This window comes from Cervus elaphus, chromosome 5 (assembly GCF_910594005.1).
Source record: "Cervus elaphus chromosome 5, mCerEla1.1, whole genome shotgun sequence".
NCBI lineage: Eukaryota > Metazoa > Chordata > Mammalia > Artiodactyla > Cervidae > Cervus > Cervus elaphus.
This window is the reverse complement of record NC_057819.1, coordinates 57,931,464-57,958,172: the sequence shown is the minus strand read 5'-3', so window position 1 is coordinate 57,958,172 and position 26,709 is coordinate 57,931,464. Positions and strand designations below refer to the sequence as shown.

Genomic DNA, 26,709 nt, shown 5'->3' with positions numbered 1-26,709 from the left:
ACTCTCAAGAGTCTTCTCCAACACCACAGTTCAAAAGCATCCATTCGTCAGTGCTCAGCTTTCTTTATAGTCCAACTCTCACATCCATACATAACTACTGGAAAAACCATAGCTTTGACTAGATGCACCTTTGTTGGCAAAGTAATGTCTCTGCTTTTTAATATGCTGTTGAGATTGGTCATAGCTTTTCTGAGTCCCTCAGGCACCAAAATGTGTGTTCTGATACATCAGTCTGTAATGCTGTGTAATAGAACTACTATTTCTCTATACCTGACTGCATTTTCGTTGTAAAGAAAGAAATGAACACTAGATAAATTACTATGGTTTGCAATTGCTTTTACAGAAACAAAACACAATTTTTTAATAAATGCAGCTATAACTTTAATTCCAAGTTGTACTTTTAAAAAATATTTAATGCTATTGTGGCTCAGGTAGTAAAGAATCCACCTGCAGTGAGGGAGACCTGGGTTCGATCCCTGGGTTGGGAAGATCCCCTGGAGAAGGGAAAGGCTACCCACTCCAGTATTCCGGCCTGGAGAATCCATGGACTGTATAGTCCATGGGGTCACAAAGAGTCGGGCACGACTGAGTGACTTTCACAGACACAGACATTTCTATGTAAAGCCCTCTTTCTCCTCCCATCCAACCCACCCTTCAAGGTGCTGCCCCTGCCCCTCTTACCAACCGGTCAGCCTTCTGCCAGAACACCTTCTTCAACACTTCTTTCACCTACTGAGTCCTTGAGGTGGAAGGAAGTTGATCCAATAGCCGTCTGTCCGCAGGTTCTCCGGAGAGTCGTTTATTTGTTCTTGAGGATCTGTGAAGGCATGCCTCATTGCGAATTAAGCCTTTTTAGTGACAGAGTGGAAGATGACAGAACCCCATCAGCCTTGTCAGGAGAAGTTCCCTGACCTCATTATTGCTAATGGATCATGGTAATTCAGCCTGTTGTGAAATCTCATGTTCAATTATGCAGGATAATGAGTGACTCAGAACTTAATGTGTCTCAACTCTAGTCCTCATTATCGGGTTTGTTCAGCTTCTTTCAAAAGCCAAAGGTTTTAAATAGAGTGGTTCACTTTTACATCCAAACTTAAAGTTATCGCCACTGTTCAGGCTGTCCTGAGTTGAAATATCTGATTTGATTTTAAAATATGAGGGGATTGCCATATAACTTCATGTTCCACTCACCCTTTTGTAGGAAAGTTAGGACAGGTTTATTCATTTTTAAGTGTTAATTCTAGAATTCTAAAAGCATGCAAATGGCATTTGTCTTTGGATTCACAAAAACTCTAGATATTCAGCATCTGAATTATTTAAACTCCCACAACACATGCACTTTTGCTTTTCAAGCATGAGTTATAATTTAATTAAAAACTTCTGGTGCATTGCTAGCATTTTAAATATTAATATGTTCCATGGATCACTTTCGATTATCTACCGTCTTGAAATTCTTGAAGATGTCAGATTTTTAAGATTCCCAAAGTTACACTTGGAGTTGTCTGTTGAGGCAAAGGGGACTGTGATAATTACACACATCCATTAGGATCAGCAGAGGAGATAAACTTTGGGGAGGCTTAATGGGCATGTCTCACTGACAGCCAGCAAAGAGCATTTGGCATGATTAAGGATGGATTTGAATGCAGTTGAAAATATACTCTCATTATGGACACCAGTGGAAGCTGCACTACAAATGTTAAATTCCCCAGAAGAAGAATGGGGTGGCAGGGAAGCTTTGAAATCCACTGTGGCCCTCATCCAAATTATTCTCTTTCCTTTCTGTCTTTCGCTGTCAGAATCACTTTGCAGTGCCCAACCCGACTCCCTCTGAAAAGAGGCAACCTGTTGGTCTGTGTGTTTCAGATTGTCCGAAGATACATCAAGGACTGGCTCGAAAGAAAGCAGCCTCCTTTTGGTGCTGTCAGCAGCAGTGTGCTCCTCATGATCATCTACACAACCTTCTGTGACACGTTCTCGAACCCAAGTATCGACCTGGATAAATTCAGTCTCCTTCTCGTACTGTTCATAAGTAAGTCGGAGGGCGGGCTGTCCTGGCTCTCTCCTCAGCCTCCCCAGTAGCAAAGCATAACTATTTGTGGTTCCCTAAATTTATTGCCGACGTTCATTTGATTAAAAAAGAATACTTCGTTTCATATTATATGTAGTGCTCAGATCATGTGTATCTGTTCTTTAAAAAGACATCAGCATCTACTTATGACTTAATCTCCTTTGTTTATTTATGTCTGATTTATAACAGTTGATGAAAGAAGCTGTAACAGCTATCAAATTCAAACGTTAAATTGACCACTTTCTTGCCCATTTAAAAAATTTTAACTTGAAGTTTATTTTACCCTTTATTGTGAATTAAAAGTGGGATTTATAAAATATGGTACTGTTGTTTTCTGAGTATAGTAATTGCCTGCATTGGTTAAAATGTGACTATTTAGGTAAGTTTTTTCTATTATTAATAAAATAAACCCAAAGTAATATCATTTCAAGAAACAGCAGATTATACAATGCAAATAACTTCTAGGCTCAAAAATTAAGCTCTTGTTCTGTATACCCCATAATACCAAAGACAACCTTTGGTAATTGTAATATCAAAGAATCTTTTGTTATTAAAATCAACATGAGTTATTCCAAAATATATGTTACATGCTACCGCCTTTGTGCTATTTGCTAATATTCATCGGATAAACCAGCTTTTCCTAAACTGAACAAATTAAATAACCAAATTTTAAATCAAAGAAGGTTTTAGACCTGTCCTGAGTAGCAAATATCATAGCTTATATCTGGGGGTATCTTTCATAAGAACAGATCAAGTCCTACTAGTTTAAATGATTCTGTCAGTTTAGCAATGTGTGTTTATTTGGCTTATTCATTGATTTTGTCCTTGAGTTCCCATAACTTTCAGATAAAACTAAACATACCAGTAAGTAGGCTGCTATTACAGGGCTAATTTAGGTTTAATCTTGTTTTTTTTTTCTCCAGTATGTTCTATTCAACTGAGTTTTATGCTTTTAACCTTCATCTTTTCCACAAGGTAAGTGATTAGATTTGTGTGTGTGTTTGTGAGTATGTGTGTGTGCACACATGTACTCAATCATGTATGACTCTTTGCGACCCTATGGACTATAGCCTGCTAGAGTCCTCTGTCCATGGAATTTCCCAGGAAAGAATACTGGAGTGGGTTGCCATTTCCTCCTCTAGTGGATCTTCCCCACCCAGGGGTCAAACGCGAGTCTCTTGCATCTCCTGCCTTGACAGGTGGATTCTTTACCACTAGCGCCACTTCCTAAGAATCACGCTCTGTACTTGACTTGTAGGCCCCTACACCCTTCCCGAGTCTTCTGTCTCCTGGCTGTTCCATCTTGCTCTCGCCACCATCGAGTTGTCGGCGTCACCAAACGACCTGTTCTTGGCCCTCGTTTCATCGCTGACACTGTGTGCTTAGGCAGCCTTGTCTGTTTTACTGGCTTTAGCTCTCAGCTTCCTGCTGATGAACACCGGACCTTCCACTGTGGCGTTTTCCCGGAGTTCCTGCTCTGCTTCCCACCTCGCTTTTGGATATCTTCACCTGACTGTCTTAACAAGACCTCAGACTCAAAACCTTCAAAATGGAATTAATCTTTTGCCCTAATACTTTGTCTATCTCTCTTTTTTTAATGAGCATGGTACTAGTATATATTGAGTTCTTTATATGTACGAGTTTTTCCAAGCTCTTTGAATGTATTAACATATTTCAGTCTTACAACAGCCATATAACTAAGTGAAATCATTCTTTCCACTTTACAGATGAGGGTAAACCTGCTTGTCTAAAAATCACACATGGTTGAGCTGGGATTTGAACCCAAGGAGTTGACTTACTGGAGCATGTATTCTTTTCTCTTTTTCTGGAGTATAACTGCTTTACAATACAACTAAGTGAACCAGCTCTAAGTATATATATATATATATATATCCCCTCCCTCTTGGACTTCCCCCTCACCCCATCCCACCCCTCTAGGTCATCACAGAGCATGGAGCTGAGCTCCCTGTGCTATGTAGCAGCTTCCCACTAGCTAGCTATTTTACACCTGAAAGTGAAAGTCGTGTCTAACTCTGCGACCCCATGGACTGTAGCCTGCGATACTCCTCTGTCCATGGAATTCTCCAGGCAAGAATAACTGGAGTAGGTAGCCATTCCCTTCTCCAGGGCATCTTCCCAACCCAGGAATCAAACCCAGGTCTCCCGCATTACAGGGGATTCTTTACCATCTGAACCACCAGGGTAAATTTTACATGTGGTGGAGTATATGTGTCAGCGCTGCTCTCCCGGTTTCTCCCACCCTCCCCTTCCCACCCTGTGCTCACGAGTCCATTCTCTGTCTGCATCTCTGTTCCCAAAACTAGGTTCTTCTCTACCATTTTTCTAGATTCCATGTATATGTATTAATATATGATATTTGTTTTTCTCTTTCTGACTTACTTCACTCTGTATGAAGGAAGCTGTCATCCACAGAGTTGCTCAGACTGGAATCCTTCACATAATTATTTTTTAAATGTCTTGATCCTGCCTTGGTCATATTTCTTGTGCTTCCAAAGCTGCTTCCCTAATTCAGGCTCTTGTTGCCTTTCTCCCTAGGCTATTTCCATGAATGTCTTCCTGGTATCTTCATTTGCAGACTGAATTTTTCTTGTGCATTTCATACTGTTTCCGGTGGCTCAGAGTTCTGATAATAGCTCTCTTGTTCAGAGATCTTCAATGGTTATTCAGTGCTTGCAGAATGAGGTTCGTTTGAGAGGCTGAGTGAACCACTGCTAGAGTTCACGCTGTCTAAGCTATAGGTTGAGATAAAATCTTTGCTGTTCCCTAAAGGAATCTCAAACATTCTCATTTCTGTCCTTTGCTTAGGCTGGCCCCATGTCAAAATTGGTCTCTGTGTCCCATTTCATCTTTCTTATTCTTAAAAGCTCGCCTCTAATGCAACTTCTTCCACCAGTATTATATGTTCAACAGTTATGAGAAAGTTACCATAGTGAATACTACATGTAATGATTTTGACCCTGTAAGACTTTATAGACTAGATATATGTACTGATAGCTGAGTGTTATGTTAGTGCTGCGGTAACACAGTTCAGTTCAGTTCAGTCGCTTAGTCGTGTCCGACTCTTTGCGACCCCATGAACCGCAGCTCGCCAGGCCTCCCTGTCCATCACCAACTCCCGGAGTTTACCCAAACCCATGTCCATTGAGTTGGTGATGCCATCCAACTATCTCATCCTCTGTTGTCCCCTTCTCCTCCTGCCCTCAATCCCTCCCAGCATTAGGGTCTTTTCCAATGAGTCAACTCTTCGCATCAGGTGGCCAAAGTATTGGAGTTTCAGCTTCAGCCTCAGTCCTTCCAGTGAACACCCAGGACTGATCTCCTTTAGGATGGACTGGTTGGATCTCCTTGCAATCCAAAGGACTCTTAAGAGTCTTCTTCAACACCACAGTTCAAAAGCATCAATTCTTCAGTACTCAGCTTTCTTTAGAGTCCAACTCTCACATCCATACATGACCACTGGAAAAACCATGGCCTTGACTAGACAGACCTTTGTTGATAAATTAATGTCTCTGCTTTTTAATATGCTGTCTAGGTTGGTCATAACTTTCCTTCCAAGGAGTAAGCATCTTTTAATTTCATGGCTACAATCACCATCTGCAGTGATTTTGGAGCCCCCAAAAATAAAGTCAGCCACTGTTTCCACTGTTTCCCCATCTATTTGCCATGAAGTGATGGGACCAGATGCCATGATCTTAGTTTTCTGAATGTTGAGTTTTAAGCCAACTTTTTTCGCTCTCCTCTTTCACTTTCACCAAGAGGCTTTTTAGTTCTTCTTCACTCTCTGCCATAAGGGTGGTGTCATATGCATATCTGAGGTGATTGACATTTCTCCTGGCAATCTTGATTCCAGCTTGTGCTTCCTCCAGCCCAGAGTTTCTCATGATGTACTCTGCATATAAGTTAAATAAGCAGGGTGACAATATACAGCCTTGATGTACTCCTTTTCCTATTTGGAACCAGTCTGTTGTTCCATGTCCAGTTCTAACTGTTGCTTCCTGACCTGCATACAGGTTTCTCAAGAGGCATGTCAGGTGGTTTGATATTCCCATCTCTTTCAGAACACAACCCATAGACAATTCAAAGAAGTCACTTTCAAAGAGAGTGGTAGAATAAGACTCCATGGAAGAGATGGGATTTGACATGAGTCATAGAGAATAGCTAATTATTTAGCAAATGCAGACTCAAAGAGGGAATTTGGGGAAGAAGAAATAGTAATACACATGTAGACACACACACACAAAGACCTGGTGGAACAATAGGAGTAAAAGCAAATGGAAAATAATTCTAGTAACTGGGAGGTTACGCTTGGGCCAGATTGCCAGGCCCTTGAATGCCAGTTCCTGGCAGTGAGTTGCCACAAGGGAAGGATCCCGGCTTGTTTACGAAGCCTGGAATGGTGTCAGAGCGTGGATGGTTCAGGCCTCGCATTAGGCACTTGGCTCTTAGAGCACTTGGTACGGTAGGGGGCCAGTTGTAAACAGTCAATAAAAATGTATTGATTGGTGTAATTGGAAACATTTTTCCAAGCCTGTGCTTGTGATTTATGAAGTAAGAATAAAGCCCGGAGCCATTAAGTTACAGAGAAAATGTGACTTAATTGGGTAAGTCTGAGAGAAGCTACTTTAAAGTTCTTTTTGTAAATGGCTCATTACGTCATCTTCCAAAAGATGTTCGGCTTTTGCTGGTTGCTTGCTTGTGGGTCCTTGTGGCAAAAGTAATCATCAGACTCACTCATCCATCCTGTGAGGGTAAGTGGAATACAGATACCCCGTCAGTGACTGAAAAATGCCTTGAAGGGCCACAGAACAGCCACTATTGGGATTATTGCTGAGGGAGGGGGTGGAGGTGGGGCATATCCCAACCAGTCAAATTAGAAGTGAGGATTTTCCTCATGAAGGAGGCCAGACTTCATAAAGCCTTGTGGTTTTGAGGCCCTTCTGTTCTGCCTTCACTGAAGTTCTGTTGTGTTTTGAACTTGCTTGGCCCCCTGCCAGACATGCATGTTCTTTGGTAAATAAAAGAATGTGGATTAGCTGTAACTCTGCTCCTTGGTACAGGTTGTATAGCCCCAACACATGCCATTAAAATTTGGACATGTTTTGATTAGACAAAAGTTATGATCTTCACATTCTATTTTCACTTTGGAAGACCCCATAGCTCCTGAGGATTTTATTGGAGAAATGAAAAATACCAACATTTATTGAACCCTACTCTATGTCAGGTACCATGCTGCAGTTTCTGCATATGTTATTTTGTGTAAGTCTGACAGCAAAAGACCAGGATACTGTGCATTTGGTTGCTAGTTTGCAGATGATGACCCACGCTTAGAGTAGTTTAGGAACTTGCCTGAAATCAGATTTTAGTAGTTTAGTGACTTACCCCAAATCAGATGGCAGATACTACACTTAGAGTTGCGTGTCATCTCCATTTGACATTTCCAAAAGCATTTACCCTTGTTGTTTCCACCACACTAAGCTACTTCAGTTACTTTTAAAATTCTTAATACTTGTTTTGACTGGGGAATTTTGTAGTGATTATGTGACTGGATTCTTCAAGTTCACACACACACACACACATTAGTCAACAATACCAAGAGTTAGAACAAGAACCCATTGGTTTATACTTCATTGAGTTCTTTTCCTACTTCTTGTTCCTTCCTTCTTAAAATTAATAAAATTGGCCTGTAGCAGGTTTTTCCTTTAACTTACTAGTCCAATAAAATTAAAAGCAATCCAAATAACCAGAGAAAGAAATCTCAGCAGAGAAATCAGTCTGTCTTTTTTTGTACAGTATGCCACTGACCTCTGATGGTGGAAGTTTAGCATAAACCAGGAGAGACCCAGCCAGGAAAATTCAACTTCCCTTCAACACTCTGCTTACCTGGTTAATATTTCTTAGGTTTAGAAACCTGACCTATTACCTCTGTAGTGTCTGGCATGGGAGCCTCTTCTATTAGTACTCTGAGTATTTAAAGTACATTTGAGAGTACATTCTGTATCCTGTATCTGTATTATCGGTTCAGATAATAGCATCAGAGTTGAAAATTCCAACTCTGGAGTCAGAGGGACTTGAGTTTTCATTCTGTTTAATAACTTTATAACTTTCATCAATGTCCTCATTTATAAAATGAAAACAGTAGTAATACCTATCTCATAGGGTCATTTGGAGAATTAAATGATATGTACATAAAGCCCTCACCATAATACCTAGCATACAGTAAGTGCTCTGGAAATGTTAGCTACTGTAAAATATTTGGTTTATCACAGTAGTTTATATTATTTCAAAAACTAATTATGGAAGAGAGAATTAGCGTCTCTAGTTTTGTAATACATTCTTTTTGACACTTCTCTGTCACAGTTGCTAGGAATGGGGAGTTCATTCATCAAACCAAGAGTCCTTTGACCACATTGACCTAAGCTTTCTGTAACTTTCGGAAGCTTCAAAGTTAGAAGAAAAATGTTGAAAAAGCTTAGAAAAAGAAAGCAGTAATGGGGAGCCTTTTCAAAATAAGACAGTTTGGTAGGTTGACAACTAGGGTAGTAGAAACAGAGAATGTTTCTAGAGTGACAGAAGAAACCAGAAAGGAAGGAAAAGGGAGAAGACAAATATTTAAATATTTGTACTGGGTGCTTTGGTCCTTATCAGTAGGTTTTCTGTGAGATGTCTCATGCAGCCTCAGGCCATAGCCCAGGGAGGGAAGGGGGGTAACCTGAAGAGTAGGAGAGGGGAGAGGCAGGCAGTGGGGAAGGGAAGACGAGCCTTATTAGTAACGGGAAGTCTCCTTACTGCTCAGAGCTGGGGCAACTCGGCCAGGGCCCTGCTTAACTTGTTTAGTGCCACAGAGCTGGGGGCAGACGAGGTCTCCTAAAAGCGGTGAAGGCAGAACACGGGTACCGAGGTTAACAAAGCAAAGTTTTCACAGGGAACTTTCCCCTGTAAAAACAGTGGGCTTAGACGGGACTATCTCAGAGGACCTTTTCTGCTCCACATTCTGTAATTCTGCTGGTAAAACCTTCTGACATGTTTTCCTCTGTGGGTACTGCAAAAGCAGGCAAAATAAATATTATGTGGAAAACACCGATTGAAAGCTTTGTGAGAGAATAAAAAGACCAGTTGGGACGCAAAGGAAATAAACACCTCGAGGGAAGCCAAAGTAATCAAAAGAATTATAAGAACGAGATAAAAAGAAAATCAATATTAAAAAGAGATAAGGTAGAATTGGAAAATAAATAGTAATGCAATTCCTTTCAAGAATGTGAGCAGGCACAATAGAGATGATAATCATTGAAAATAATTACAGTCATTACTACTTAGTATAATCTACGGGACACTTCGTTTTTTTTTATGTTGTCTTGACTTTCTGCCACTTAACCCCAGAGCATGGGGTGAAGGAGGGTTACTTAGCTGCTGTCATCCACTAAATTTGTGTGGTGGTTTTGGTTTTTTATAATATTCTTCTCAGAAGGCAAACTTGTCTTCACAGTTTAGGACAGCCTCCTGAGCTGTGTGACTTGATGCAACTAACTCTGCTTTAAGATCCCTTTTTGGGAAAAGCAAAGACAAAAATACTGTTATTGTATAAGGCTGTTCTGTGAAGAAAGAAATACTGGATGCAAAATGCTTAGAAAAGTGCTCAATAAATATTTACTGCAAATCAACTGTAGTTCAATTAAATACATGTATGATAAAATTTCTTTTTAAGTTTGCTGCTGTGGTTACTCATCATCCTCCCCCTCCCCACCCCCCATCTCGGATGGACCATTAAGTGAGTACGTGCTCTACTGGCTTCTCCAAGATCCATGATATAGAACAATCTGTTACTGTCGAGAGAGGATATGTTGTTGTTGTTCCGTCACTAAGTCATGTCCAACTCTTTGCTACCCCACAGACTGCAGCACACCAGGTCTCCCCGTCCTCCACTATCTCCTGGAGTTTGCTCAAGTTCATGTCCATTGAGTCGGTGATGCCATCTAACCATCTCATCCTCTGCCTCCCTCTTCTCTTTTTGCCTTCCATCTTTCCCAGCATCAGGGTCTTTTCCAATGAGTCAGCTCTTCACATTGGGGGCTAAAGTACAAGAGCTTCAACTTTAGCATCCCAATCCTTCCAATGAATATTCAGGGTTGATTATAATCAGAGATAGAGTATGTCAGCTCTATTTAGGTAGAATATTGTTTTTAACCTCAAACATTCCATTTTTATATCCTGACTCTCCCTCCCTACTGAAGGGCTTTGTGTCTGTAGAAGCCTAGGGTGGTGTTCAACCCACATCAGGGCCAGATACCTCCTCGTGTTGGCTTATCGTGGGTCTCCTTACCTAAAGGCAGAGGACAAGTAAGCATATCTACAGACATGCTCCTTAGCCACACTGGAAACCCTGCTCCAGCCTGGCAGACAGCACAGCCAATGTCAGAAATAAGTCAGAGCTTTCTTGGCCAGAGAGATTTAGACACATCAGAAATATACTATAATCTGGAAAAGAACAAATATCAAGCAGAATAGCATTCACCAAAGAACCATCTTGCCAGACTATCTCGGAAGGAAACCAAATCACATAAATCCAAATTCAGTGAGAATGGGTAACAAACGAGGTCAGCCAAATGCCTCGAAGGTCTTCATAGTGTTACCATCACTGGAGTGTGGCTGGGGGACAGCCCCAGGCCAGGCCAGCTGGTCCTGCAGGCGCATTCCACCATCACAGCTGGGCATTCGTTCCTGGAGACATTTTTCATTCATTGTGAATTGACTGTAGGTCATGTTCCTCGATCTGCTTATCTCGAGTTTTCCTTATTTCTCAGGTCAGGTCATAGGGTTACCTCTCTGAGGATGAATGAAGCACCGTACACTTTACAAAGAGAGTAAAATCCCTGACATGAATTACCTCCACTTTCTTCTTCTCTACCGGAAAAATTTCTGGGTTTTTCACCGACCTTGTCTCCTTCCGGCTCCCAGACTCTCAGACCATAGGACGCTCTCCTCTCAGGCTAATCTCAGACGCCTCCTCTCAGGCTCCTTTGGGGACGTGGTTTCATGCATAATTTCTATATAATCATGCTCGTCTCCATGGCCCTTTTCTTCTCTTCATCAGATTTATTAAAAGCACAGCCCCTCTCATGACTATGAATTCTGTAAACTTAAACCCAAACCCTCTGCCTCTCACTCTCCCTCTCTCTTTCTCTTTCTCCTTCCCTTCTTTTCTCTCACCTGAGAGACACCAAAAATTCAGTTCGGAAAGATGTTATTAACAAAACAAAAATGTTGCAAGTAAGACTGGTTAGGAAGCATGAGCTTACACTCCTTTTCAAAGGAGAGGAGACTAAACGGTAATTTAGATATTCTATTTTTTTCCATTGGTGTATAATTGCTTTAGGGTGCTGTGTTCGTTTTTGCTGTTCTTCAGCGTGAATCAAGAGAAGGCAATGGCACCCCACTCCAGTACTCTTGCCTGGAAAATCCCGTGGACAGAGGAGCCTGGTGGGCTGCAGTCCATGGGGTCTTGAAGAGTTGGACACGACTGAGCGACTTCACTCTAACTTTTCACTTTTATACATTAGAGAAGGAAATGGCAACCCACTCCAGTGTTCTTGCATGGAGAATGCCAGGGACAGAGGAGCCTGGTGGGCTGCCGTCTGTGGGGTCGCACAGAGTCAGACATGACCAAAGTGACTTAGCAGCAGCGTGAATGAGCCAGAAGTACACATGTGTCTCCTCTGTCTTGAGCCTCCCTCCATGCCCTCCCGTCCAACCCCTCCAGGTTGTCCCAGAGCACCGAGCTGAGCCCCTGTGCCACGCGGCAGCCTCCCACGAGCTGTCTGCTTTATACGTGGTGGTGTTTATATGTCAGTCCTGTTCCCCCGGTTCGGCCCGCCCTCCTCAGCCCTGTGCCCACACATCCGTGCTTGCTGTCTGCATCTCTGTTCCGGCCCCGGAAGTAGCTTCATCTGTACTGTTCTTCTAGATTCCACACATATGCATTCATGTACAATGTTTGTTTCTCTGACTTACTTCCCTCTGTATGACCATCTCCAGGTCCATCTACATCTCTTCAAATGACCCAGTTTCATTCCTTTTTATGACTGAGTAATATTCCACTGTATGTAGGTACCATTATGCAGAGAGGAGGAGGTGGTAGAAGAGAGGGTCCCTATCCCCTCCAGTGGGTATATAACAAAGAAACAGGATGAGGGATCTATTGAGGGAAGTTTTTTCTCCCAGTGACAGTTATATATAAGGTTAAGTCTGGGGCTTCCCTGGTGTCTCAGTGGTAAAGAATCTGCCTGCCAATGCAGGAGACATGTAGGAAGATCCCACATACCTCAGAGCAGTTCAGCTCATGTGCCACAGCTAATGAGCCTGGTGCGCTAGAGCCAGAGAGCCACAACTACTGAACCCACGTGCTGCAACTACTGAAGCCCAAACCCCTAGAACCCATGCTCCGCAGCAGGAGAAGCCAGCACAATGAGACGTCTGTGCACCTCAACCAGAGGGTAGCCCCAGCTTTCTGCCGTAACTAGAGAAAGCCTGCACGGCAACGAAGACCCAGCACAGCCAAAAGTAAATAAATAAACAGAATTTTTGCAAAGGGTAAGGCTACCCGGGGGAATGGTGGAGTCACTTTCTTTAGAGGCCCTTGACGATTGGGTAGATTGCTGTATCTGCAACTCTACGTGTGCAGTCAAGCTTTGTCTTTTTTTTTTAATAATTCTGTTTACTTTTATTTTTGGCTGTGCCGGGTCTTTGTTGTTGCAAGGGCTTTTCTCTAGTTGCCATGTGTGAGCTTCTCATTGTTGTGGAGCATGGGTTTCAGGGCACGTGGGTGCAGTAGTTGTGACTCCCAGCCTCTAGAGCACAGGCAGAATAGTTGTGATGCATGGGCTTCGTTGCTCCTTGGCATGTGGGATCTTCCCAGATCAGGGATCGAACCTGTGCCTCCTGCATTGGCAGGAGGATTCTTTACTACTAGCACCACCTGGGAAGCCCTGCAGTCAGGCTTTAAAACATTGTTCCCTTTGCTCACTCTCTTGTCTGAGTTCGGGGTGGGGAATGAATAGGCTCACACAGACTCACTATGTCTTCAAACACTGATTCTGGAGGAAGGACTAGTTTCTAACATGTCAAAAATGCAATAGTGATAATTGCATTTCTAACCTTTTTGGTCCTTGGTCCTCTAAATCTTTGTGATCTAAAATAGGAGATTTCGATATGATATTCACTAGTACTGATCCCCATAACATTTAATGGATTTTTAAAGTTCAATATTATTTCTTTATTGAATTCTAGTGTTTGAATATCCCACTCCCAACACAGGCACAAATGATTGTGAAGTTTTGATGATCTGTTAGAGGGAGAATGGATACATGCCTATGTGTGGCTGAGTCCCTTCATTGTTCACCTGAAACTACCACAACATTGTTAATTGGTTACACTCCAAGACAAAATAAAAAGTTCAAAAGAAAAAAAAAGATTACATGGCAAAAATTTTAGCTCTAACATTTAATGGGATTTTGACTAAGCAAGATCTTTTTATCTTTAGCATAGTGAAGTGAAGTGAAAGTCAAGGGCTTCCCAGGTGGCTCAGTGGTAAAGAATTCACCTGCCAATGGAGGAGATGCAGGTTTGATCCCAAGGTCAGGAAGATCCCCTGGAGAAGGAAATGGCAACCCACTCCAGTATTCTTGCCTGAAAGTCAGTCAGTCATGTCCGACTCTTTGTGACCCCATGGACTATAGCTCGCCAGGCTCCTCTGTCCATGAAATTCTTCAGGCAAGAATACTGGAGCAGGTTTACCATTCCCTTCTCCAGGGGATCTTCCCGGCTGAGAGATCAAACCCAGGTCTCCTATATTGCAGGCAGATTCTTTACCAACTGAGCCACCAGGGAAGCCTTTTAACTATTATTTAGCAGTTAAGCATAGACACAGCAGCTGGACTTCGTTTAAATCCTGACTCGGTCACTCACTCCCTAGCTCTGAGGTCCTGGGTCGGTTACATAATTTCTGTGTGCCTCAGTTTTCTCATCTGTCAATAGGGATATCATATTGCCTACCTGGTAGGATTTTTGTCTTTACATGCAAAGGCCTTAAAGGAATACTTGGTACATGGTAATTGCTAAAAATTGGTCATTTGTTATTTTTACCAAAACATATGAAGTTAAATCCTTGTTCACACCTTGTGGTTCTCAAAGGTGTGCACTTGCTGCCTAAAGGATGTGTTGCTCCTTGAGGGAAGCCTTTTTGGCGACACATTAACTCTTTCAAGCTACTGCATTAAAATCAAGTGACAGCCTGGAGGGTGTACTAATGGAGTTTCCTGCTGCAGGATTTTTATAAAGTCCTGTGCCACAGATCCATGATGCATATGATCTTAGGAGACCTCCCCTGCCCGAACCATATTTTTAGGACTGTCTCTTTTTCATGCATAAACTAGTAATTACTCTCTAAAAAGAAATTTGGACATTTCTGTGCATTTCGGTATAGAATTACTTCTGTCTCCAGGATTGATCAAAAGGACGTTTGCATGAAGATAGGTACTACATTTTATTGAGGATGTGTTAAATGGGCTTTTTTACAGCAATATTTGTAAAGCTTTTTTTTTTCCACCCCCCTCAGGAATAATTCGGGTTTCACACCAGCAGACACTGTAGCTGTCATGTTCTGTTCTACACACAAATCCCTCACATTGGGTAAGTAATCCACAGACCGAAACACTAGCTTAATATTACCTTCAGATAATTGCATCTTATGATTTTGAAATTCAAACAACTTTTCAAACTAAATGGAATGCAGATATTGTCTACTTTGTTACCTAAAGAACGGTAGCAAAGTGGGGATCAATCATGACTTTGAAATACCATCATGAATTAAACTCTTTTTAATAGTTTTAATAGTGTAGGGTTTAGCTCTACTTGTAATCATGTTTTCCATTCTCATAGAAGGTTTTCAGGGTCGAATGTTCATGTTAAAAGTTGGGGAGTGGGGTAGTTGTGGGTGTGCAATGAGCACAAACTTGGCTTTGGAAGGCCCTAGAGTGACCCCTGGAAGATGTTAACATAGTTTCTGGAAGCTCGGAGCAGGGTGAAAATAATTGACATTAGGCTGAAGTTTATTTCAGAATGTTATTTCTATAAAGAAACAACAATATATTTAGTTATTATGAACTCAGTCTCATTAATACCTAAAGTGAAATAAGTATGTATTTAATGGACAAAAATAGATCAAGAAAAGTGCTATTCTCTCCTTAACCTTTATCCAGTTTAAAGGCATTATCCCAACAACCTATCTAGTTATCTGGAATCCATGCTTTTAGTCATTAAAGATCATTAAGTAATGAGAAACTGTATGGAAACATCATTCACAAACTCCGTGGGGTAGAAGGCACATTGTGGCTAAACTCGTATTAAAAATTCCTTTACATTTTGGCGTATAACTGACTTAACATTTCTCTAAGTCTGTTTATGTTAAAGTTCAGTCTGTAAACTAGAAAACAAAGATATTTCATAATGGTTTTACTAGCCCCAGACATTTCTGTCTGATAGAATTATTTTCAGTCTTGCAAAGATGGGGAAATGATTTAGAAACTGGACATACTCTTATGTAATTGCTATCTAGGACTTCAGATTATTTGAATAAATTATATGTGTACTGTCCCTTCACTGCAACATGTCTATTAGGTTTTCCTTAGAATCATCACCGAAAGGAAGCTGAGAGAGCTTTGGAAGCTACTCTCTGGTTCCAGATTTTGTGAACCTGGACAAATCACTTAAGCTACCTGAACCTTAGCTTTCTCACTTTGTAAGGCTTTTTCTTACATTGTAAGGGTGTTGTAAAGACTGAAGATAAAACATGTTAAGTATCTGACCCAGGACTTGTCTGTAATACAAGTCAGTCCGTGAGAAAACGTGTTTGGTGATGGTGCTGCGTGTAGGTTGCTGTGGATGGAGCCAGACTGCCCGCGGAGAGAGCTTGGTGTGCTGCCTGGAAGCAGCGGCTGTGATTAGCTATTGCTCACTGTGTTGGTTCTGAACGCGTTACTGTTTCCAGGGTTCCAGTCCTCTGCCCTGGGTCTTGTTGATGTTCATATAATAGATGTGGTTTAATTGTTGACCTCAAAAGGAATCAACCTGCACTTTTCCCCGCATGTCATTGTTATGACGTGACGCCGGTGCTCCAGGTCTCCTGGAGAACAGGCAGGGGCTTCTGTAGAGGCAGGCGGGCCAGAGATTGGGCGCCTCCAGACCCCTCAGCAGTCACGAGTCAGGGGTCAAAGGAGCCTGTGTCGTTAGCACAGATGCTGAGCCCTGGCTGCGTCCAATATGCTTCCGCATCTCTGCCCTGGCCTCTGAAACCCGCCCGGCCCTTAGGATTTGCTTTTGTCAGGAAAACCCAAATGGATTGTGGTCTTTGAAAATGTATTTGTATTTGTGTTTGGCTGTGCTGGGTCTTCGTCGCTGCGTGTGGGTTTTCTGTAGTCACAGCTAGTGGGGGCTCCTCTCTAGGTGCTGCGTGCGGGCTCCTCACTGAGCTGGCTTCTCTTGCTGTGGAGCGTGGGTTCTAGGGCCTGTGGGCTTCGGTAGTTGCGGCTCGCAGGCTCTAGAATGTTTGCTCGAGAGTTTCCGTGCACAGGCTTAGTTGCCCCACAGCATGTGGGATCTTAGTTCCCAGACTGTGGATCGAACCCACTTCCCCTACATTGGCAGGCAGATTCCTAACCACTGGACCACGAGGAAAGTCCATGTTTATTTTTTTCTCCATAATTTTCTCCTGTGCTGGAGCTGGCCATGATGAGTAAAGCTCTACCTGAGAAGCATACTGCAACCTGATCTGTATTCTTTTCTGTAAGCAAAATACTCATGCTGTTTTTTTTTTTTCTTCATTTTTTTAAATCTCAGAGCCATATCGTTCTGTTCTTGATGCTTTCTGATTTTCAGTCATCTGAAAAATTAGATGAACACCAATCAAAAGTAGCTATTTTACTGAAAACATTGGGGTTAACTTGGACTTCGGCTTTTGCACTTTGCTTTTGCAATATTCTCCCATGAAATAGATACTTGGATCCTGCAATAATATTCTAGTATGATAACTAAATAACCATGGTGGTGTAAATCCTTAGTTATTTCCATAACATGGTAGACCTACTCTCTCTTGGAATTGCAAGTCCTAAATACTCATCCTGACTCTTCCATTGAAACATCCCCAGGCCTTAGTTTCCATAGCTCCTGGATTAGGGAATTTTACTTGCAGAGTCGGACACGGCTGAAGCGCCTTAGCATGCATGCATGCATTGGAGAAGGAAATGGCAGCCCACTCTAGTATTCTTGCCTGGAGAATCCCACGGACAGAGGAGCCTGGTGGGCTGCCGTCTGTGGGGTCGCACAGAGTTGGGAAGTGACTTAGCAGCAGCAGGATATTCTATTATGCCTTGATCACACCTGGCTTTCTGCCTGCAGTCTCCCAGGTAGCATTTATAAAAATGACCTCTTTGCTGCTTTCTTATCTCACTGAGAAGGCGCAGATAACCCTTGGAGCGCCCTTATTTCTGCACACAGCAAGGGATGTTTGGGTCCTCTTGCTTGAATGGCCTTGTTGAGCCCTATAAATTTAGTGTATCATTTTCACAAGGTTCAAGCCATGTTTCCCTCTACTGGTGACCTGACGTCTCTGGTACAGAGGAGATGCACAGCAGTCCCCCAAGCTACAGCTGATAATTATCCTAATGGGACTCCTCATCTGCATGGCAATGATAGAGCATCACAGTAAGTGTGAAGAATTCATGTTTCAGAAAGCAGGGGGCAAATTTCAGGTAGGATCTATCACTCAGAGTGATACTTTCTCTTATCTCTCACCAAGATGAAAGACAACAGATTCAAATATATCTATTTGGCGTGTAGGAAATACATTTGTCCCTTTTGTGATAACTGTCAAAATATTTCTTTTAGTGATTTTACACACACACACGTGCATACACACACATACACATAACGTCTCAAATAGAATACATTAAGAAAGCCCAATGAAATAACAGTGTTTATTAGCATATCCAGTATTTGTATTTAAGAATAAATTATTGCAGGCCAAGTGGTACCCAGGTAACTAATGAACCAAAGATGAAAACTGGTTTTGAGCAGCCTTCTGAGTATTCTCTTGTACGTATGCTTGCAGTTTATTTTATTGTTCTTGCTTTTGCCCTGTCTCCATCTCTTCAATGTACTTGCATCTACACACATGCTGAATTTGATTCATTGCTTTTATTAGTGCATTTGCCATTGATTGATTAGTTCTTCGTATTAGTACTTTTTCTATTGATTGATTGCAGATGAAGTGACTATTTGACCTTTAATTATGAGGCTTCCTATTGAAAATGACATTGAGCTATGGCTCCACATAATCCATCTGGAAAGCCTGACATGATGCCATTCCCTGGAGTTCGTTCAGGAAGAAAGAGGAGGCCTGGAGGAAGTGCAGAGCTTTCAATGTGCTTCATCTAAAACAATACTATGGGGCTTGTTTACTGCTCTCCTATAGTTGCAACTCAGGGTTGGAGGTAATTATATTTTGTCAAGACAGTGTCACTTGCTGTGGGTTGTTCCAAAAGCCATGAACTCTCCCAAATTATTTTCTAGCCTGATGATGGTATTTGTATAATAATGAGAAGGTATTTTACATAGCAGAGTTGGGGGAACAGCTCACACCCTAGTTACCAATGGTTCAGTGCCCCATCAGTCAATAGAGCTCATCAGTAAACAAATTCAATCTGAGGGATCCTGTGAAATTAGTATTTTACTTTTACTTCATTGATCTTTTTCTCTTGAGCATTCAAATCACTTTGCTTATCTAGAGTTCTAATGTATGTAGAAAGTTCTCACTGTTCCTAGAAAGAGAATGTTTAAGGATGTTTGAGATCCTCAAGTGTATGTTTATGTTAGTTTTTCATGTTTTCAAATAGCAAAATGAAAGCATATACTCCTAGAGTGTGTCAACTGACACATGGCAGTCAATTGTGAGACTCCAAGTCGTTTGCTATTTCCAAAAGCTTTTCTGAATTGAAGGAATGCTGTTTAAAATTTAAATAGAGTGTCGTGATCAATGTGTATTAAAAGTCCACTGTGGGTCTTACCATTTCTAGACATTTGTGTACAAAGACCAATCAAGGCAGCTGTCCCTCATATTGAACTTCATTATGAGTCACAGTCACACAGCTGGGCTGTGAGAAGAAACTATGCATTAAAGCAGAAAGAATACAGCTTTTTGGGAGACATAGGATTCTGGAGAGAGTGGAAGGAATACAAACCTGATTCTGGTCTGGATTCCAGTTCTCTCATCAAGTGTGAATGAGTGAAAGTCTCTCGATCATGTCTGACTCTTTGCGACCCCATGGGCCATACAGTCTTTGGAATTCTCCAGGCCAGAATACTGGAGTTGGCAGTCTTTCCCTTCTCCAGGGGATCTTCCCAACCCAGGGATCAAACCCAGGTCTCCCGCATTGCAGGTGGATTCTTTACCAGCTGAGCCACAATGCTGGAACAAATCATTCAACTGCTGTCAGCCTCAATTTCCAAATCTGTAAAATGAGAAGATGGGTAAGATGATCCTTGAGATTCCTTCTAGTTTTAAGTTCCTATGAGTCAGGTGCTCAGATAATACCACCATTCTGTAACAGTTTCCCTGCTATATGTAAAAAGGAAGAGAGTTTTTTAAAGGAATGTCTATGTAGATAATGTTATAATATTACAAGAAAGGAAATATGGCTGTTACATCTTCCTAAAGAGGCTAAAAAAAATCTTTATACTCTCCAAAGAGTTTCACAGTGGTGGTGGTGGTGGTGCTCAGTCATTTCCAACTCTGCACCCCACGGACTGTAGCCTTCTATGGTCCTCTTGTTACCATATGGGATTCTACAGGGAAGAATTCTACAGTGGATAGCCATTCCCTTTTCCAGTGGATCTTCCTGACCCAGAAATCGAATCTGCATCTCTTGCACCTCCTGCATTGGCAGTCGGATTCTTCACCACTGAGCCACTTCAGGGTTTCATAGGAGAAACAAAATCTGAGAAGGATCTTGTTTTCAATTTTCTTTGAAAGCTTTTCAGGAGCGCTAAAGGATTACCCTGCAACTTGGGCTAAAAAAATCATTTAATAAGATCTGGGTTGTTTTCTCCAGAGGAAATGGAACTGAAATCCAAAAATTTGCATTTGCTTTTCTTTTCCCATAAAGCCTCTCTGCGATTCTATTTGGCACATAAAGACTATCATCTTGATGAAGCTACCCTACAGTTGGGAAGCACTTTTTTAAAGGCTTTAACCATTAAGTCATGTTACCTAAACAACCTTAAGTGTTAACAAATCAATAATTATTATTTTTCATAAGAAGTGAAAACATAGGAAAAAAACTAAAAATGTATCCCAGGTCATATAATTAACAGACACTAGATTCCAGGTCTCCTAACTTCCAGAACTGCATTGGACAATAGGATACAAAAATTTTTCAAAGACCCAAAAGTGCCAAATTGGTTCTGAGTACTGTAAGTATACACTGTCAGTGTGAGTTTGAATCATTTAATTAATTGTTTAAAAATGACTTCTGATTACATTGCTAAGTTGTAAGACAGTTTAAAAATATTCAGTATATATAAATTGCAGCCATATGCATATATTCCCTGTGGCCCCATCACACACTGGCACACAATCCTTATATTTTCTTTATTAACAAAAAGTTATATTCTGTTTCAAGTGTTTCTTGATGAACCACCCCTTACCTTTCATGGGGTATCACTGCCCTCTGTTCTTGCACACTAAGAGCTACAGTGCTGTTGACAATAAGCTATTACAGTAGAAATCAAAGTCCAGAAAATAGAAGCTTGTCTTTGAGGCATAACTGTAAATGTATCTTTTGTCCTGTGGTTTGCTCTTAGAGCTGCAGTTCTGTAAGGAAAGGCAGTCTGAAGACCCCTACCATCTGACATTTTTTTTTTATGAAGTATAGTTGATTTACAATGTTGTGTTAGTTTCCAATGTACAACGAAGTACTTCATTTATAAATATGTGTGTGTATATATATATTATTTTTCAGACTCTTTTCCATTATACATCTTCATAAGATGTTGAGTATAATCCCCCTTGCTATATAGCAAGTCCTTGTCATTTATCTGTTTTAGGATGTGTGCGTGTGTTAAGTTGCTACAGTCATGTCCAACTCTTTGCAAACCTAGGGACTGGAGCCCACCAGACTCCTCTGTCCATGGGATTTCCCTGGCAAGAATACTGGAGTGGGTTGCCTTGCCCATCTCCAGGGGATCTTCCTGACCCAGGGATCAAACCCACGTCCCTTAAGTCTCCTGCATTGGCAGGCAGGTTCTTTACCACTAGTGCCACCTGGAAAGCCTCTACAGCAGTGTTTATCTGTTCATCCCGTTATTGTTGTGTTAGTCACTCAGTCCTGTCAAGACTCTGCGACCCCATGCACTGCAGCCCACCAGACTCCTCTATCCATGGAATTCATACTTCTAATTTATCCCTCCCCCTATTTCTCCTTTGGTAACCATGAGATTGTTTTCTGCATCTGTAAATTTGTTTCTGTTTTCTAAATGAGTTCATTTGTATCATATTTTAGATATCACATATGGTGATGTCATATGGTATTTGTCTTTATCTGACTTCTTCACTTAGTATGGTAATCTACAATTCTATCCATGTTGCTGCAGATGGCATTATTTCATTCTTTTTTATGGCTGAGTAATATTCTGTTGTGCATGTGTGTGTATATGTACATGTATATAGATATACATATCACATCTTCAGAGAAGGCAATGGCACCCACTCCAGTACTCTTGCCTGGAGAATCCCATGGACGGAGGAGCCTGGTGGGCTACAGTCATGGGGTCGCTAAGAGTCGGCCAAGACTGAGTGGCTTCACTTTCACTTTTCACTTTCATGCATTGGAGAAGGACATGGCAACCCACTCCAGTGTTCTTGCCTGGAGAATCCCAGGGACGGTGGAGCCTGATGGGCTGCCATCTGTGGGGTCGCACAGAGTCAGAACGACTGAAGCGACTTAGCAGCAGCAGCAGCATCACATCTTCTTTATGCATTCCTTTAGCATTTGCCAGATTCTTATAGATGCCACTGCAATTAAAGGCCCAGTAGGTTTTACCACCATGCTGAAGACAATTTAGGGAAATATCTGTCCTTCTGTACTGTTTTCTGATCCACATAAACAAAGAGAAAAAATGCAGATTCTCAAACAAAGTGATACATTTATGTTCAGAGGTTTGAAGATTACTTTACTTTAAATTTTTGATTCTGAATTTGGTGTCTGAACTTAATCACTGGTATATCCGGACTGTAATAAAAATTTAGAAAGTCCCCAGGTTCAGCATAAAACCTCTCTGAGGTTCCCTAACGTGATGCTCAAGTACCATTCTTCTTAATGATACAGCAGATGTTCATCATGACCAAAGCCCTGATGCCCCCCTACATTTCTGCTCCTTCTCCATGTTTCCTGTGCCAGGGACTGCCAGACATTTGAAACCACAACCTGCAGTTAGAAATACATTTTACATGTGATCCAGGAAACATTTGCATGTATGTAAAAAGTTTTACCAAACAACATTCACTCTCACTTTCTGTGATGTATTCCATATTCCAGCCAAGTGCTGGATTAAAACCCATTACACTGATTCTGTAACTCATTAACAGATCATAATGCAAGGTCTGAAAACTACCACTTTATGTCCTGCTTGATGAAATTTTATACCCTTTCTCAAATACTTACCATGTCAGCTTTGGCTATTGCTATGCCTTTTTCACTGAACCTTAACCCAAATTTCTGATACCACATGGGAACCAGAGCTGAATGAAGACTTGGAATGTTTCTTGATTTGCAGTAAGATCACCTCCATTTAGGTTTTGTCAATCCAGTTTACATAACAGAGTTTCTATGCCTTTTGTTAATATGTTTTTTAAATCGTTTCTCTATTCAACATGTTTTTGATTAGTAATAATAATAACAAAGAAGATTAATTGGGTACTTAATAGGTTAAATGCTTGTTACAAGAAATAATTTACTTGAAAATATTTTATGCCAATGGTTCCTGTAGACTTCAGTGCCCAGGAGAGCCCACTGTTCTCATGCAAAATTCTTACTGGAATATTCAGCTACTATTTTATCAGAAAGAAAGTATGCCAGGGGCTTCCCTGGTGGCTCAGTGGCTAAGAATCTGACTTCCAGTGCAGGAGATGGGGTATCAGTCCCTGATCAGGGAACTAAGATCCCACACGCTGTGGGGTAACTAAGCCTGTGAGCCGCAACGAAGAGCCAGTGCAGCCAAAATTAAAAAGAAAAGAAAAGAAAAATGTATTCCAGAGGAAGCTACAGCAAATGCGTTTATAATCCTGTATTTATCAGAGACTTTACTAATTAGCATAATGAATTCAGAAGTAGGTTTCTACTGAGGAAATTACCGCCTTTTTGCTTTGTACGATAAGTGTAAGAAATGGACCTTCACTCATATGTAGACTGTCTTAAAACTTTAGAGTTGCACACTTCCCACTTGCTCAAAGAATCTAGGAAATCCCGTGTCCTGAATGTGAAACCCCCGGGGCTGCTCTGGGGGCCTGATCCCTACGGGGTTTTGTGTTCAGCCTCTGTCTGGGGGCCCTGAGGGCTTCCTAGGTGGCTCAGTGGTAAAGAATCTGCCACCTAATGCAGGAGCCACAGTAGATGCAGGTTTGATCCCTAGGTCAGGAAGATCCCCTGGAATAGGAAATGGCAACCCACTGCAATATTCTTGCCTGGGAAATCTCATGGACAGGGCAGTCTGGTGGGGTACAGTCCGAGGGGTCACAGGAGTCAGACGTGACTGAGCACACGCAGAGGCCTTGTGGTCCCCTGAGGCTGACCACTGGGGTTACTGAACCCTGCATTGAGAGCCCTCTCATGCCAGAGGCTAGTGAGAACCCTGGAGAGGTCAGAGCTGGGACCTCAGGGAACACATTTACTGCTAATGTATGCTAAGTTAAAAATATCTATATTTGAGGAGCTTACTTTCATTCAGAGCTGCTGTCAAGGCTAAGGGGGTGGAGAAATTTTTCACCTACCTTCCAAATTTCTTTAGCCACCATCTACTACCTGCTGGATCTTACTGGTAGAATCTGGAACTTACGCCTGACCAGCCTGGTGCAGGATGTCCCCAAATCCCTTTCCACGCCCCAGCTCACATCACTCCTATACAGTCACCGCCGCAAGGGAAGTGAGCTCCCAGGGGGACAAAAAGTTTGCACAGGTCATGTGACCCCAAGTGGGAGAGCCAGCTGTCAAGCCAGGTCGGACTCAGCCCCTGTGCCTAGCTGCAGTGAGAGCTCCAGGGAGGTCCTGTGCTGTGAAGCTCAGCTCGAGGCTTATCCCTTGGTCACTGGTGTGAAAAGTCTAGGCTGGGTGATCTCTGGGACCCTTCTGGTCCTAACAGCCGATAATTCTCTCTGATTTTGAAAGACTTAAGTGTAGCTTTAGAATCTTGAGTTATTCAGAGGAACACCATAAGATCAGCATTTCCTGAAAGGTGGCCCTTAAAAATATAGCAAATTGCTCCCTTAAAAAAAGAAAAAGAAAATATAGATTACTGGGCCTTATTTGAGGGATTCAGAATTTTTAAGAAGACGACCTCGGAGCCTGATTTTTCAACCATATTCTAAAAAGTAGAGTGTTTACACAAAAGTGTGGGAGCCACCATATCCTGTACATCCATAATCACGTCCCAGCTTCTAGAGAAGCTCACTCACCCGCTCAGGTTCGCAGGCCTCAGTGATGGAGCAGGAACAAGAGAGGTCAGTGCTTACTTGAAGCAGCTTCGCTGCAGCCAAGCCTGACTCACACTTGCTACCTCAGCTCAACAGCAAGGAGACAGAAAACCCCACGTATTGCATAGCAGCCCCTCCACCTGGGTACCGAATCTCTATCCCTCTGGACCTCTTCATGTCCGTTGTTCCTGGAAGAAGCTTTTAATTCCACAATTTCACATTTCTTTCAAAAGGAAAACCACCGAGTCACAGTTAGAAGGAGCCCTAAAGAGTTTTGTTTTACACATTAATAATCAGCTTGCCTGCCTGAAGCCATGTGCATCCTGTGCTTCTGAGAGGGAGCCCTCGACAAGAATTCAGGGGCCCGGCCCTTCTGAGGGGGCCTTTGCCACATCCAGGAGGACCGACCACAACACCCCTTCCAGGGCTCCCTGTTCATCTCTGCGCCCGCCGTCAGCTGCGGAGTGGATTGTTTATTATTATTATTAATATTTAGAAAGGTTGCCTCTAGCAGAACTAAAATGTGCATCACAGAACAACAGTTGTTTGCTGCGTTTGAAGTGGAGCATCATACCCAGGAGAGCGCCTTCACTTGAAGTTTCTCTCTCCCCATCTTCACTTGCAAACAGAGATTGATGAATAACAATGATTGTTTCAGAATTGCCTCTCTTCCCAGAAACCCCCTTAATTGAACCAGACACTATAAACCAGTTTGCGTGGATTTGATGACAGCCGGCTCCGTGCTTCTTTACAGTAAATAATAAAGGACTCCAAGGCTACAGATGAGGTGACACCCACCACCTCCTTGTCCCCATCTGCAGTCCAGGCAAAAAACGCCAGCCAGATAGTAAAGTCAGCTGCCCATTGGTTAAAGCCATGGGGGGATGCTGTAGGGTTTTGACAGATTGCCCTGGAGTCAGGAGGAGATGTAAAATTGTACATAAAACATTCCTGGGCCCCAGGAAGCCAGTTCATTTGGAAAGTCACCTGTCCTGAAGCTGAGCACGTTCATGGTTTTGGAGCAGTGACGCTTCCCAGGTTTGATCTCTGTACCAGCACTAGTACCCTGCTCTTCACGCTAGCACTGCGTACTCTAGTACTGCTAGAACAAGCGTTTTCAATAATAATAAAAACCAACTCCTCTGCAACTGACAGCAAGAGCAGGGATGTGCAGGAATAAATAATGCCATTAAAAAGATGCTTTTAAAGTATCTTTTGCCCAGTGCATGCATTCATTCACCAAGTGTTCATTTCATGCCTAGGTTGCACGAGGCACCATTCTGGGCCCTATTCTGTCCACAGTAATGGTCAAAATACGAAAACGTATTCCCCCTTATCCATCTTCCTTTCTAGCGGAGCTGAACAAGCGAACACTCAGACATATGGTGCATCAGATGATGGGAAGTGCGTGGAGAAAAAGAAAAGGAGAATAAGAGTGCGAGATGGAGGCGGGGACATGTTAGGCTTAAAGGGGGCTTTGGGTCAAAGACTTGTAGGAAAACGGGAGCAAGCCCCACAATGTATAGAGGGAAGAGGCTCCAAGCAGAGGGAACAGCGAGGGCAAGGACCTGAACCAGAAGGGGCTCAGCAAGTGGGAGGAAGAGGATGAAGAGGCCGGAGTTCGGGGAGTGGAAAGTGTGGGGAGGAAGGGGAGGATGCTGAAAGCTCACCAGGGAGGATGGTTGATATTTGTGAGACCTCATCGACCTGTCGTGAAGACTGCCTTCTACACAGAAGGCAAAGGGGGTCCTTGAGAGGTCTGAGGGACACGATGCCGCTCCCACTTTGACTGCTGTGTTACGTAAGGGCTGGGCTGGGCTGGGGGGCAGGG

At 42.3% G+C, this 26,709-nt stretch overlaps 1 protein-coding gene across 2 annotated transcripts in view; it reads left to right on the top strand.

Moving 5' to 3' along the window:
- The window catches only part of SLC10A7 (solute carrier family 10 member 7), a 287,835-nt gene that overhangs the window by 241,321 nt on the left and 19,805 nt on the right, over positions 1-26,709 (top strand). For both annotated transcript variants that reach the window (XM_043902560.1, XM_043902559.1), the window contains 3 exons: positions 1,864-2,029; positions 2,992-3,043; positions 14,697-14,770. In XM_043902560.1, the coding sequence (XP_043758495.1) occupies positions 1,864-2,029; positions 2,992-3,043; positions 14,697-14,770 (292 nt within the window). The remainder of the gene's footprint in view (positions 1-1,863; positions 2,030-2,991; positions 3,044-14,696; positions 14,771-26,709) is intronic.